The sequence below is a fragment of the Neofelis nebulosa genome, chromosome 9 (assembly GCF_028018385.1).
Source record: "Neofelis nebulosa isolate mNeoNeb1 chromosome 9, mNeoNeb1.pri, whole genome shotgun sequence".
In the NCBI taxonomy this organism is placed as follows: domain Eukaryota; kingdom Metazoa; phylum Chordata; class Mammalia; order Carnivora; family Felidae; genus Neofelis; species Neofelis nebulosa.
Genome location: NC_080790.1, coordinates 26,589,532 through 26,605,621, shown reverse-complemented (window position 1 = coordinate 26,605,621; position 16,090 = coordinate 26,589,532). Strand labels below are relative to the sequence as shown.

Below are 16,090 nucleotides of genomic sequence, written 5' to 3'. Positions count from 1 at the left end.
ATTAATGAAAGGCAAAAATGATCACAGAGGAATGGAAGAAAGAACAGATTTGCATATCTCAGCTCATATACATTTCAGAATAAGCCCAATTAGTGAAACAGTAGACAGCATTGTTAATCATATAGTTCTTTTTCTTCTTTACCAGGTTGGGGTGAGGAGCACCTAATAACCTTACCAGCTACATTTTACAGTGAAGGAATCAACTGAACTTCTAGAACTAGTTTTCAATGGAGCTAGTTTAAAAGCAAACAAGGTAGTTACCAATACTTCCCTAGACAGAAAAACTATTAAATAACAAAGAACACAATTCTTCTATGTCCTACATTCAATTCCAATGATAAAAAAAGAAAAAAAAAAACCAAACTGCAGTGTAAAAAACTGCTCACATTCCATAAGACTCCACAACAAATCACACTCTAAATGTTACAAATGCTAATGTTGATACCAATGAAGGATTAGTTGAGCAAAAAACACCATTAAGAATTTTACCTTAGGGGCACCTGGTGGCTCAGTCAGTTAAGTGTTGGACTTTAGCTCAAGTCATGATCTCACAGCTGCTGAGTTCGACCCCTGCGTTGGGTTCTGTATCTCCCTCTCTCTCTGCCCCACCCCAGCTTGTGTTCTCTCTCGCTCTCTCTCTCTCAATAACAAAGAAATAAACTTGAAAATCATTTAAAAAAAAAATTTTTTACTTTATATTTTTTAAAAAACTCTCTCTTCCAAAGAAGAAACATCACAATGCAATAAAGCAAACTATTCATATGATAGAAAGTGCCACAGTATGCATTATACACATATTACTTTCTACTATAGAACACACTGTGGGTTTCTACTGAATTCTGCTGCAGCACAAGCCCAGAACTAGTAGTTTGGTAGGATGATAAGGTTAAAATCACCTGTGGCTTATTAGAAAACATATTCTAGTTGAAAGCATCTATCCCAGTCATGGGTTGCTAGCATGTAAGTATGTCACAAACTTAGGCAGAATTTGAATTATCAAGAGACCATGAAGTGTTATTAATTTTACTTAGTTACTAAAATCAGCAGTATATCTATCTGCTATTTTCTAGAAATGATTCCAACATCAGGATGCTGGTCTTAAGAATATTTAAGCGTAACTTCCAGTGTAATGATAATCGAGCAGCTACAATGGAGGTAGATGGTCATGTCCATCAGAGTTCAACAGGCAAGACCCATGTGCAGGTGAAATCCACAGTCTGGACGGAACTAGTCAACCTACCCAGTAGCACTCTGCCACCCAACATGGTGAATGCACAGCTGGAGCCTTATGTAGTGCCTACTCCTGGTAAAATGTACTTACCTGGGAACAGATGTGATTTACTTGCAAAGGAAAATCAAACTGCAGAATATTAAGATTCAAAGGGCTAGCAGAATAGGCAACAAAAATATCTTAAGAAAGTCAAAGATTACCTGAATGCATTCGCTCTATAATAATGGACTGGTGAGGTGGAGGTTGAAGAAAATGTGAAGCATGAGAAATTGCAAGAGCTAGACCAGAACCAAGTGGATTCTAGAAGAGAAAAAAGTATAACTCTATATTGATATTACTCTTGCTCTATACAAACTAGTAACTGTATATCAAATTAACAAGTCTCATCTCCTGATGTATATTCTGTAATATTTTAGAAAACAACCTAATTTGATGTATCAAGTTGGCAAAATAAAATTTTGCCTTCTCAAGCTAGCGTATACATCATAATATTTTTAAATGTCTAAGCGAACACCTATTTAAAATATAAGAATTTACCATTCTGGACTTGTTGGAATTTTTGTTATGTGCAGCAAGATTGACTGTTGGGGGATCAATAACTGAGCCTGGGAAAAGCTGTGCAAGTTCGGCATTAATCACAACGGAAACTGCTTCATTGGGTGGGGTGAGTGGTGGAGTCATAAAAAGTGGTGTTGTTTTTGGAGTGGGTGGAATAACATCAGATGGATGGATGAAGAATCCGGGGGCTGCCACCGGGTTGGAAGGCACAGAGTTGTGAACAGGACCTACTGCTGATGCTGCTGATGCTGCGGCAGCCGCTGCAGCTGTTGTCTGATGTAACTTGGCTTCCAGCTTTGCTTTCTGTAAAAGAAGTAAAGGCAACAAATGTAGACTGATCCCGCCTACCTGAACTGTAGGGAACACTACACAGGAATATTTTATGAAGATAAACATGATTAACTAGATCCTAGTTAAATAAAAATGAAATTAAATAAAAATGGACTCCACATTTGCTCACTATATGAACTTCATTAAATATTTGATGTAAACTTCCTTGTGTTTCGGAAACTTGGACTTCCACAAAGCAAAGGTGGAAAGAAAGAAGAACAAGTGCATGTAAATAAGGAAACACAGTTCTACTCAGAACGAAATATCAACAGGAGGAGGCGGACTCTCGTGTTGCCTAACCTGATACAATTTGTCACCTGGAACCACATGGGATGCATTTAGAGAACAACAAAAACTCCCAAGCAATTGTCATTACTACTAAATTTTAATCCACATGACTGCAAATCATCTTTAAAATATTTTAGGTTAGTCAATCTGTAAAAATAGTAACTGGTAACCATAACGTTTGACCAAGAGTGTTTAAACAGAGTTACAACGAATTTTACTAAAAGCCTGCCCCCCCCCATATCAATTATATTCCATCAGATATTTGTCAAACGAAATTTACTTATATAATTTTTAAACACTTAGATACATCACAAAGACATTACCTCAATTTTTGCAGAAAATGATTAGCTCAGATCGGTCAACCTACTTTCCTTTATGAAAATAATGGTCATTTTTACAGTACTTTTTTCAGCTTTTGAAGTTTAGAGACAGCATGAACAAAGAGCCAAAGAGTCTCCAACCTGTTGCTGAAGCTTCAAAAGCTGCTGCTGTTTCTCTTGCAGCACCTGCAGCTGTTGCTCGGCTGAAGCCATTGCATGAGAGAGAGACTGCAAAGCTACCTGGGCTGCTGAACTCAGGGCTGTCGAAGCTTCCCCAACTGTCCCCGATGACAGTCCACCTACTGCAGGAGTAACCCCGAAGGAACTCACTGGTGTAAGACAAGGGGGGGAGAAAAGGGATGAGGAAAAGGTTCATGCAGAAACATGTTCCAAGTATACTATTTTGACATTAAAACTAGAGTTTCACTTTAAAAGACAGTAAGCTATAGAGTATAAAAAAGAAGTCTTAATGATCAAAGTCTTAATCATAAAAGCATACTCATTGATAATAACAGTATTTGAGTTTAAGGGATCCAGGACCTAGTTCCAAATCAAAACAAAACAAAACAAAACAAAACAAAACAAAACAAAACAAAACAAAAAAACAAAAAACAACTTGGTATACCTTTGAACTTAAAAATATTTTCAGCATGTAAGAAGTTTCATTTAATATGGCTAAAATAAAAACACAAAACGAGAGTAATCCTATTATACAATTTGAGCTTAACGAATAAACTAAAATTTGCTTTACTAAGTTTTCCTGTAGCAGTACCTCCTTCCTCCTGCAAAAAGTTCAAAAAAACCTTTAATTACATCATTTTAAAAATCTGATGATACTTATTTCTTCATTTTAAAGCATAGCCTAGACAGTCTGGCCCACATAGAATATGTAAAAGCAATTGTTTCCTACCATATTCTCCCCAGAACACTAATATGGAGAGAAACATCTCTGATTCGACTTATGTCAAGCAAGTTTGGCACACCAGCTTACACATGAAGATTATCATTAATGGCTCTACGAAATCCCATAAGTTAAACAATTTCTTTGACTTTCCTTTTCAATGTGACTCAAGTATACATTATAAAAAATAACTCCTCATTAAATATTTAACAATATTTGTGGAAAACATTTTAGGAAAAGCTAAGATAAAAGCTTAATTTCACAACATAATGAAATAGGTCAGCACAAAATATAGTTACATTGGGGAAAGATAACCACTACAACAGTAGCAAATTTTAGTGTGCATTACCATGTGACACTGTTTTAATCAATTACTGTATTCAACAGGTAAACAACTCTGAGAAGCAGACACTAGAACTCTGTTTTTTAACTGATAACAGAGAAGTGTGACCTGCAGAGCTGATAGTGGTAAAACTAGGGTTTGAACCAAGGACTGTGTGAAAACAAAGCCAATGGGGAACCACAGTGCCAAGTATGGAGCTTACTTACATCAACTCATTCTGTCTTTGCAATGACACATAGGCAGGTACGACTCTTACCCATTTTATAGGTAATGAATCTAAAGTTGAGGGAAGTAATTTGATAATACCTGAAAGGGTCGGGGAGAACCCAGGTATGTGACAGGCTATCTTAACATCTAACAATGCTACACTGTGCTAGGATTAAAAAAAAAAAAAGAGAAAAAAAAAACTATTTAAAAAATTAGCTGTAATCAACAAGATAGCAATAACAAACTGTGCATAGCCTTTCACAATTAAAAGTGTCTTCAACTTGGGGCGCCTGGGTGGCTCAGTCGGTTAAGGGGCCGACTTCAGCTCAGGTCATGATCTCGCGGTCCGTGAGTTCGAGCCCCGCGTCGGGCTCTGTGCTGACCGCTCAGAGCCTGGAGCCTGTTTCGGATTCTGTGTCTCCCTCTCTCTGACCCTCCCCTGTTCGTGCTCTGTCTCTCTCTGTCTCAAAAATAAATAAACGTTAAAAAAAAAAAAAAAAAAAAAGTGTCTTCAACTTACACACACACACACACACACACACACACACACACACTTATTACAGAATAGCCATACTATACTTCATTTAACTTCCAAGAATCCAATTCTACAAGCCTGGTAAAAGAAAGAGCAATCAAAACTCATATAAGCTATGTGCCCCAAAATGAAATCCATTTGCTTCATCTAATGTTCCACCAAAGAAACAGCTATTAATTCCAACTCTGGAGGAAAATTATTGGACTCATTGAAGCACTGCTATTGTACTTGTACTTTTTGGGTAATTACAGTCAATATTAACCACATGGAGTTGAGCCCTTTACTGACTTTAAAATCCAATGCCCAAATACTACTTGTGGGAAAATGAATTAAGTAACCAGAAACACAAGAGACACATCAGCAATCCAAAAGAAATAAGTCATTCTTCAACTACAAATTTCTTAAATCTTTTGATTTTTGATTGAGCAGTATCCTTTTCTATTTTTATACAAAGGGCCTCAAAAACCATATATAAGTAGAGATCAGAAGAAAATAAAAATGACTATGACCACCATTTCTATTCAGTATCACTCAGGAAGTTCTAGAAAGCACAAAAGAGCAAGAAAAAGAAGTAAAAGATAAAATGATTAGAAAACCAACAAAGTAAAATTCTTATTAACAGATGACATGAGGCAGCTCTCTTCTTGCCCACAGGTCCTGTCTCCATGCTTTAATAAAATCACCTTTTTGCACAAAACAAAAAAAAACAAAAACAAAAACAAAACAAAAAACTGGATGACATCACTGTGTATATAAAGTCTTTAAGAATCTACAAACTATTAGAATTAATAAGCTAATATAGCAGTGTCACCACATGAGATTAATATACAAAAATCAATTATATTTTTATGCACTAGCAACCAAAAAAAGGGAAATAAAATTAAGAAAAATATCACTTATACTAGCGTAAAAAAATCAAACAGCTAAGGATAAATCTGAAAAAGACGTACTAAACGTCAACACTGAAAACTAAAAATATCTCCCAGAGCAACCGAAGACCTAAATACACTAGATATATCATGTTAATGAAGTAAAAGGCTTAATATTAAGATGTCAATTCTCCCAAACTGATTTATATTCAAATTCCAAATAAAAAAAAATAATAAGCTCTTTGGTGTATAATCTGAAAAGCTCATTCTAAAATTTAAATGGAAATAAATACAGCATGATGATAATAATGCTGTATATAATTAATAATATAATAATAATGCTGTATAGTTTTCAATTCTGCATTTACAATTTCATGTGTTACACCTCATCAGTATAAATGACAGAATTCGGTTTTTTAATCTTTCCTTTTACTATGGGTAGTTGAAAGTTGCTAAGAGTAGATCTTACATGTTCCCACCACAGAAAAAGAAATGGTAATTAAGTGACAGGACAGACATATTAGCTAATGCTATAGTGGTAATCATTCTACAATATATAAATGTATCAAACCAATACATTATACACCTTAAACTTGCTGAGTGTTGTTATGTCAGTTATATTTCAATAAAGCTGGGGGGGGAAATAGAAACAAAGACCAAGAATCTTTAAGAAAACCTATCTTTAGGGGCGCCTGGGTGGATCAGTCGGTTAAGCATCCAGCTTCGGTACAGGTCATAATCTCGCGGTTTGGTTTTTTGAGTATGAAACCTGCATTGGGCTCTGCACTGACAGCTTGGAGACTGCTTAGTATTCTTTGTCTCCCTCTCGTTCCGTCTGCCCCTCCCCTGCTTGTGGGCATGTGCACTTGCGTGCACACACTCTCTCTCTCTCAAAAATAAATCCAAAAACATTAAAAAAATTTTTTTAACTTTTATGTTAAACCTATGTTTAAGAAGAAAAATGGTAAATTTCACAAAGTATATACTCAAGAGAACTGAAAACATAAAAATGTACACAAATATGCTGCATAGCAGCATTTTTCTTAACAGCCAAAAAAGAAGTAACAACTCAAACGTCCATTAACTGCTGAGTAGATAAGCAAAATGAGGCATATCCAAATTGTTTTAAAAGTAGCATATCCATACACCGGAATATTATTCAGTCATAAAAAGGAATGGTGTACGGAGACATGCTAAGTGGGTGAAACATGAAAACATTATGCTAAGTGAAAGAAGCCGGACAAAAGGGCCACAAACTATATGATTCTACATTTATAAGAAATGTATGGGGTGGGCAAATCCATAGAGACACAACATAGATTACTGACTGCCAGGCGATGGAGGGGAAAGGCGATGAGGAGTGACTGCTCATGACTACAAAACCTCTTTGTGGAGTAATGGAAATATTCTGGAATTAGAAAGTGATGATGACTGCACAACAAACTTTATACCAATTTTTTAAATCTACCAAAAAAGAAAGAAAAACAAAACTGATGAGTGTATACTACCAGATTTCAAGACTTAATATAAAGTTACAATAATTAAGACAATTATAGCATTTCTATTTCTAACATAAGGCTAGAAAAATTGACCAATGGACAAAAACAGACCTACACCACAGCAGACATGATTTTTAACAGACACAACACCACAGCAGAGTGGAGGAAGGGTAGATTTTTCCCATTAATAATAGAGAATGAGAATTAGTAAACTAAGATGAATTAGAAGCAAATAGCCACAGTAAAAGGAGAGATTTAAAAAACTGAGAATTACATCATTTATACTGGTAAGGTCTAACACATGAAACTGGAAACCCAAAAAGAGAATACAGAAAACAAGGCAGAAGCACTGTTTGTACAGTTAATGGCTGAGATCTTTCTAAAGCTGATGGAAGTTATCAAGGATTCAGGAAGGCCTATGAATCCTAATCAGGGTAAGTACAAATGAAACCATCTATAGGACAATCAAAGAAAAATGCTCAGGGGGGTGGGGGGCGGGGGGCGCGCGGTGGACAGGGAAAGAATATGAATGAATCTTAAAAACAGCTTGAGAGCTGACAGTGACCTTAAAAAAGGAATAATAAGACTGACACAGTGGAAATGACAAGAAATTATCTTTAAATCACTAAGAGAAATAATAACTTAGAATTCTGTAACATGTCAAAATATACTTCAAGAATGAAGAGAACACCTCTGGATCTAATCAACCAATGTAAAATTTATTATTCAAATATTCAGACAAATTTAATTAAGTATAGGAAACAAACTGTACCATGAAAATGATTATGCTAATTTAGTTGGTTATGATAAAAATCGATCAGGACAAATTATAGTTTCTATGATTATGATAAAAATGGATATGTTGCATCAGTCATTACAGAGCATATGCACACTGTTTAAGCTATTTAAGGTACTTTTCATATATATATGAAAGGAATAATGATATAGTGTCTAGGATTTGTTTTGAAGTACTTCAGCAAAGAAAAAATAGCAGAGATAAAGGAAATGTGAAAACCATTAATAATACTGGAACGTGGATAATGGCTATGCGGTTTATTTACCTAATTATTTTAAAAAATTTTTAAATTTCCTCCTTCAAAACTAAGTTTATTCACCATGGGCAGACAAGAATAAAAACAGACGTTACAGAATACTTTTCAAACAAAGAAAATCATACTTGATTGCAACTCAAATGACAAAAAGGAAAAAAAGAGGGATTAAAATGGAATGAGATAAATCCAAATGAATACTGAATATAAAAACCGTAATAATACATTTGGGAATTAAAATACACATAAAATTAAGGTATAAAAGCACAACTTCATACAAGTCAGAAAGGTGGTAAACGTTCTAGATATCTGCACTGTATAGTACAAATAGTAATTGGACTTCTGAATGTATAAAGGGTATATGTATATTATGACCACTGGGATAACTGCTAAAAAGAGTAAAGAGTAGAAAAATAGCCCCCCAAAATATAATCACCCAGAATAAGAGGAAAGGAAAGAGAAAAAACATCTAACTGGCAAAAGAGAAAACCTAGTAGTATACCCGTACATTAAAAACAGCAGATTTAGGGGCGCCTGGGCAGCTCAGTCAGTTAAGCATCCAACTTTGGCTCAGGTCATGATCCTGCAGGTTGTGACTTCAAGCCCCGGGTCAGGCTCTGTGCCACAGATACAGGATTCTGTGTCTCCCTCTCTCTCTGTCCCTCCCCTGCTCTCTCAAAAATAAATAAACATTAAAAAAAAAAAAAAAAAGATTTAAAAACAAATACATCAGTAATTACATTAAATGCAAATAAATATTCCAACTGAAAGACAAAGTATCAGACTCAATTTAAAAAAAGCAACTATAAGCTGGCTATGAAAAATAAGGTTCAAAGTAAAAGGAAGGAAAAATATCTATCCTATTAATAGTAACCAAAAGAAAGCTGATACAAAGCATATAAATTTCAAACAAAGTAATTTTAGAAAAAATAGCTACCAGGGATAAAGACATAATTCCTAATAATGAAAGATTCAATTCACAAGAAAGATAACAATCATTCTAAATTTGTATGGTAACTTCAAAATACATAAAATAAAAATTGGTGAAACTCAAAATTAAATATCCACAGGCACAGTGACAAGAATTTAACATACTGATCTTATGAACTAAAAGAAACCAAGGAATTAATCAATAAAGACAGAATTCAAATAACACATTTAGCAAATCCACCTGAATGGACACAGCAAAATTTACCAACAAGTGTAAATATTATTTTCACATATTTATGGAATAGTTATATAAAAATTGATCCTCTACAATTCCCAACACAGACTGCAAGACTGACAGAGTAATTTTTGACCATATGCAATTTAAACAGAAATCAATAACAAGATAACTAGAAAATCCTCATATATTTGGAGATTAAGAAGTGCATTTCTTGGGGCGCCTGGGTGGCGCAGTCGGTTAAGCGTCCGACTTCAGCCAGGTCACGATCTCGCGGTCCGTGAGTTCGAGCCCCGCGTCAGGCTCTGGGCTGATGGCTCGGAGCCTGGAGCCTGTTTCCGATTCTGTGTCTCCCTCTCTCTCTGCCCCTCCCCCATTCATGCTCTGTCTCTCTCTCTGTCCCAAAAATAAATAAAAAACGTTGAAAAAAAAAAAAAATTAAAAAAAAAAAAAAAAAAAGAAGTGCATTTCTTTAATGTTACTTACTAAAGCTGAATATATGCAAAACCCATGAAGCAATAAATCAACTACTACATTCATTTCCAAGAAAACAGTATATTCAGTAGTACTAAAAGCACCATAATCGAACAACCCAAATATCAATCAATAGTACACTTATCAACAGTAGGCACATAATTTTTTTTATTTAGACAACAGAATCTCAAACAGCAATAAAAAACAACCAAGTATCTACAATGCACTGATATAGATAAATTTAACAATCGTAACATTGAACCAAAGGCAGACCAAAAAACACCTAAATGTAATTTTAGATTATAAATGTAGACCCTATCCAACAAGTATTCAGAAATGTATAACTAAGTGTTTATACAATGAAAGAAACACCAAGAAAAGATTACTCTAAAAGTTAGAACAATGTTTCCCTTTTAGAGAGTAAGGGAGAAATAACTGGAAGGGAACATGAAGACACTTTTCAGAGTGTTGGAAAAAAAATTTTTTTAATTTTTTGTATGTTTTTAGTTCTGTGAGAGAGAGAGAGAGAGAGAGGGAGAGAGAGAGAGAGGGAGAGAGAGAGAGAGTGAGGGGCAGGGGCAGAGCGAGAGAGACACACAGAATCTGAAGCAGGATTCAGCTCTGAGCTGTTGGCACAAAGCCTGACGTGGGGCTCGAACTCATGGGCTGTGAGATTATGACCTGAGCCAAAGTCGGACACTTAACTGACTGAGCCACCCAGGGACCTCAGAAAATTATTTCTTGATTTGGTGATCACATGGACAGTTTGTTTTGTCATAAATTGTTGGGTTATACAATTGTTTTCTGCACTTTTTCATAACAGCATTATATTTCATAGCTAGTATGTTTTGAAAAAAGTAAACAGGAAGTTGAGAGACTATAGTCACCTTTTGGCACCTTATGATCACAGTTGACTTTGCACTGCACCTGGGTGGCTCAGTTGGTTAAGTATCTGACGATCTCAGCTCAGGTCATGATCTCGTGGTTCGTGGGCTTGAGTCCTGAGTTGGGGTTTGCCCTAACAGAGTGGAGCCTGATTGGGATTCTCTCTCCCTCTCTCTCTCAAAATAAATAAATAAACTTAAAAAAAAAAAAAGACTTTGCCCTAACATTTAATAAAAACCCCTTTGCTGGTGATGGTTTCAGTCTGGGTGAAATACATATATGATTGCATACTATCTTTGAAAATACAAGAAGCTGGTTCCATTGCTTGCTTTGTAGGAGATGAAAGGGAGTGTGAGGAATACTTCTCTTCTTCAAATCTGATCTGTGATCTATTACAAAATTTTATACCTTCTGAAAGCATTACTTACTCAAACACATGCATTTTAGATCCTTAATTTCATGACAGTTCCAAAAGAGTCTGATTTATAACAAAAGAGTTCTCTGAAAGTGCAATTTCTTGTCACAGCATTTTTCTATTCCAATGTAAATAAATGTCTCTACAAAATGACTATAACAATCCAAGAAAGCTAACACAAATAAAATCGATCCTTCTAGCATCCCGTGTAAGATTTTAATTAAAAACTCTGAGGTAAATTATGTAAGCAAAGGATTTCACTTAGTAATTACTTCCACAATCGGAAGATATAAAATGATTCTGAATAAAAAGGTACTCAAAGAATTGATAATTTATGCACATATATATACATACACACATATAAACATTTACTTTTGAGAGAGAGAGAGAGAGAGAGAGAGCGAGCTGGAGAGAGGGGCAGAGGGAGAAAGAGAGAGAACCCCAGGCAGGCTCCATGCTCAGTGCAGAGTGCGATGCAGGGCTCAAGCCCACAATCCCAGGATCATGAACCAAGCCCAAGTCAGAAACTCAACTGACTAAGCCACCCAGGTGCCCTGATAAATTTCTTCTAAAAAACCTTCTTAAAAGGTTTGGTGACTTCTCAAACTGTTTTTCCTTTCTATTAATCTATTGAAGAAAACAAAAAGAAAACCACAAACACAAAACCACCAACAGAATTCATTCAAGACAATATTCAAGCTCTTCTGTAACTGTAATATAAAGATAAAACCCTAATATTTTTAATTATAAAAACTTCACTTATTTGTGCCAACACAGAATTGTAAATAAACACTTATCTTACTTACAGTGTGAGAAAAAAGCACAGAAAAGAAGGTTTATAAAAAAAAAAAAACCAGAGTTCCCACTGATTATTCATTACAAACATCAATAATACCACATATTCAACACACTAAAATATTGGTTCATATGTCTGAAGGTGCTTTAAACTAGCTGGAAAAACAGTATTCCTTCTTCACTCTTCTCAACCTTCTCAACGATATTACCAAACATACTGTGAACTTTAAATGCAAGAAATAGCATTACAATGCCAAAACTGCACATAACACTGGTCAATAGTTGAGGAGTATTGAGGCTGGGTAAAGGAAATGCAGTCCCTTTTAATTTTCCCTTTAATTTTGTTATGTGTGATATGTTCTAGAAGGTAGGAAAAAAAGTGCTATGAATTGACTTAGAAAAGAACACAAAAATACTTAAGAATTTTCCCTCCTATTAATAACTTTCTATTAACATGACACCAAAGGAACTTATAAATAACATAAACTGATATTTAATTACTTACATATCACTTTGTATTTATGCCAGCATAAAATGCATAATAAAAAGAGTGTATAATAAGAGAAGGTATATACCAGTAAACGTACTTGCATCATCCCTTTCTATTCTGGTGCCATCACTAGTTGACACACAAGTAAAGTGCAGGGGCTCAACTTCTAGAAGTCCAGTGAGAGATGTGAAACTACCTTCGGCAGCTGTGCAACTACTGACCTTTCCATTTCCTATTGCAGAAAAGAGACAAGTTTTATGATATGTAAATAAATTTTGAAAAGGCAACAGTCCTATGGAAAATTACACCTGCTACTACAATTTTAATTAGACAAGATGTATTAACACACAATCCTCATACAGGGCCTTTCAATTAATATGAAACAGCAACAAGTGATCAAGATTTTAAATGAATAAAATATAATAAAACAGCTACTAATATTAGCTATTACACAATCTGTTGAGTATGCATAAAATCAGAATACATTCTGTGATGTCAACTGTATAAATATGACACTAAATAAAAACTAAAGAAACATTCTAAAATATTATCCAAATTTATCTATAAATAAATCTTTATGTTTCATATATATTATCAATTTTCTAGAATGAGGACTACTACTTTATAACCATAGAAAAACCCCTGAACAATGTTGAGGGTGAACAATGTTGGGGGTGCCAACCCAGCGCAGAGTCAGAAATCCACATGTAACTTCTGACTCCTGCAAAACTTGACGACTTACAGCCTACCGTTGACCAGAAGCCTTATAGGTAATATAAAGAGATGATTAACATATACTTTTCATGTCTTATGTAATATATACTGTATTCTTACACCAAAGTGCACTAGAGAAAAAGTGTTAATGAGAAAATCAGAAGTGAAAATACATTTACAGTATTATACAGTACTATATTTATCGAAAACAGTTCTGCATTAAGTGGACCCACACACTTCAAACTCATGTTGCTGAAGGGTTAACTGTAGTTTAAGTTAGCACATGTAGTTGAAAAATTAAATTAAATTAAATTAATTCACATGATCACAACTACATACAGTAAAACCACAGCAAGAAGGCCAGACGGAAGAACACAAAAGAATTAACAGTGTATGTGTTATGGAGGAAAAGGGTTATTTTTGGTATTGTCCAAATTTTCTGGAATTAGTACTGCTTTAAACAGAATTCCTGAACAGATAAAATTAAACAGAAACCAAAGATGCAAAGAACGGGGAGATACAAAAGCTAATAACATCTGAAGGATTAAATGTAAGACTAAATTGTCATGACCATGTTCTCTAACATTTCACTGGTGCACACCACAGGACTTGACATGTATTTAAAAAAAAAAAAAAAAGTATTTATTGAGCGCTTACTTAATACAAGACATAGGAAATGCATTAAAAAAAAGACAGGCCTCAGTCTCATGAAACACATATTTGGTGTTAATAGGTTAGCAGGCATTAAACAACTAATCATACAATTAAAAAAAAAGTGCTTACCCCACAACCCAGCATTTGCACTAGTAGGTATTTACCCAAAGAATACAAAAATACTAATTCAGAGAGATACATGCAGCACCCCGATGTTTACAACAGATGATCTACAAGAGCCAAATGTCCATCGACTGATGAATGGAAGAAGATGTGGGGTGTGTACATACATACGTACACACACACACACACACACACACACACACACACACATACACACACACAGGAATATTACTCAGCCATAAAAAAGAATGAGATCTTGCTATCTGCAACAACATGAATGGAGCTAGAAAGTATTATGTTAAGTGAAGTAAGTTACAGAAAGACAAATACCATATGACTTCCACTCATATGTAGAATTTAAGAAAGAAACAAAGGAAACGATCATAGGGAATAAAATAGAGAGGCAAATGAAGAAACAGACTTTGAACTACAAAGAACAAACTGACAGTTGCCAGACAGGAGGTGCGTGGGAGATGGTTAGACAAGAGCAATGCAGAGAGACCAGTTAGAACACTATTATTGTAGTCTATATTCAAGATGACTGGCTTTCCTGTAATCATGCGATCACGGGGGGGGGGGGCGGGTAAGAGAATAGATTTGAAATATATGATGGTGTAAAAAGAGACAGCCTCACTGTTGACAGCCTCACTGTGGAGGCTGAGAAAGAGATATCAAGGATGACATTCAGATTTCTGATTTGTGCCAGTGATACCATTAACTGAGAAAACAAATACTGCACATGGACCAATACCGAGGAATAAAATAACGAGACAATGATATGGAGACTTACGTCATGATTTCTAAGTCCCTTCTTCTGGGTCTTCTTTACGGAATGTGCTACTCTAGCAAATTTGTTCCCTGGCCTGACCTGAGCTTTACGGTCTTCTCCTTACACTCTCTCCTTTCTGAATCTGGTATACAGAAAGACACCTATACATCTAGTTCTAGCCTTTCCTCTGAATTCCACTCATAAACTAATGTGTCACTTGGACAGAGATAGAGCAGCATAAAATAGAGCCTAAGTCATCAAACAGAGGAAGACACATACATCCACAGCAACATAAGCCATTAAAAAGCAAGTAACAGACCAGTAAGTGAGTATGATCTCTTTCATTAAAAATGTTCATGAACACGTGTAGCAAACAAGTCTACACAGCTAAACATCCTGTTAACAAAGGTAATCTAAGACGGTGGAAAGGTTGGAATTTAGGCACTTCACATATTATTTACATTTCTGTATTTGATTTTTCTCATTTGCTTTTTCTCACAATTCATCTTTTAAAGTAAAAGAAACTGAAATTAACCCCCAAATTTACTTCTATTTAATGTGGTAATTATCTTAATATATTTACCAAAAATTCTAACATTGTGGTTTATTAGCAACACTTGTAGTAAGTTCAAATGGAAGAAAACAAAAAATAAAATAGTCATTGCTTATTTAACAAAACTAGATAAACACCAAACTATAGCACTTGGAAAGGTTATACAGTGTTATACACTCAATCCTAAAAGCATTCTTTCAGAAATGTAAACAAGAATACATGTAACACTGTACAAAGTTTATCTGAGTATGCCAGTAGATACAGAAAATTATTTTTCTGTCTGCATCTTTACTTATTATAATAAATATACATTAATTTTTATTTTTGATATATGAAACTATTCTTTAATTTTGGGGACATCAAAGGCATACCAAATAAAACTGAAAGGCTACAAAAAATAATCAAATTTTAAATAGTCTCTTATGAGCATTAAAGTCATACTGACATGCAAGGAAACACAAAAGAACAAACAAAACAACCCTTGAAAAAATAACTTCAGTAATTTTTCTGAGGGGGGAGTTAAGAAACAAAGGTAGTTTCATGATTCACAGATGTTAAGTTCTGAAGAATTTTAGTTTTTAAAAACAGAATGTCATAACTACAATCTATTAAGTCAATGATAGCTTAAATAGAAGAAATAAAATACAGAAATTCCTTCATGTTACTACCTGAAAGGACATCTGATAAATCAATTTCATCTGACTGGACACCAATGCTGCTGTTGTACACATTTTTACAAGAAGAGCCGCTCATTTCCAAATCAAAGAGGACTGGATCAAATGGTGAGCTATATAATCCATATCTGAAAAATAAAATAATGTCCTAACAATTTTCCTGTTGGCCATCTAATTAACAAATTACCTAATTACTTCCATTTGAAAGCAGTTTGACACAGGGCAAAAGGAAACACTAACCAGATTTAA

The 16,090-nt window shown here is 34.8% G+C and overlaps 1 protein-coding gene across 11 annotated transcripts in view; it reads right to left on the bottom strand.

Annotated features, from left to right (window-relative positions):
- Positions 1-16,090, bottom strand: part of BIRC6 (baculoviral IAP repeat containing 6) — a 225,829-nt gene that overhangs the window by 135,019 nt on the left and 74,720 nt on the right. For 7 of the 11 annotated variants that reach the window (XR_009248332.1, XM_058682986.1, XM_058682989.1 and 4 more), the window contains 5 exons: positions 15,836-15,969; positions 12,440-12,586; positions 2,869-3,056; positions 1,769-2,092; positions 1,432-1,531 (listed from right to left, as the gene is read on the bottom strand). Coding sequence is in view for 10 of the 11 variants with exons in the window: in XM_058682986.1 (XP_058538969.1) it covers positions 1,432-1,531; positions 1,769-2,092; positions 2,869-3,056; positions 12,440-12,586; positions 15,836-15,969 (893 nt within the window). In the remaining variant the exon portion in view is untranslated. The remainder of the gene's footprint in view (positions 1-1,431; positions 1,532-1,768; positions 2,093-2,868; positions 3,057-12,439; positions 12,587-15,835; positions 15,970-16,090) is intronic. The other 4 variants (XM_058682987.1, XM_058682992.1, XM_058682993.1 and 1 more) reach the window with 3 other exon arrangements.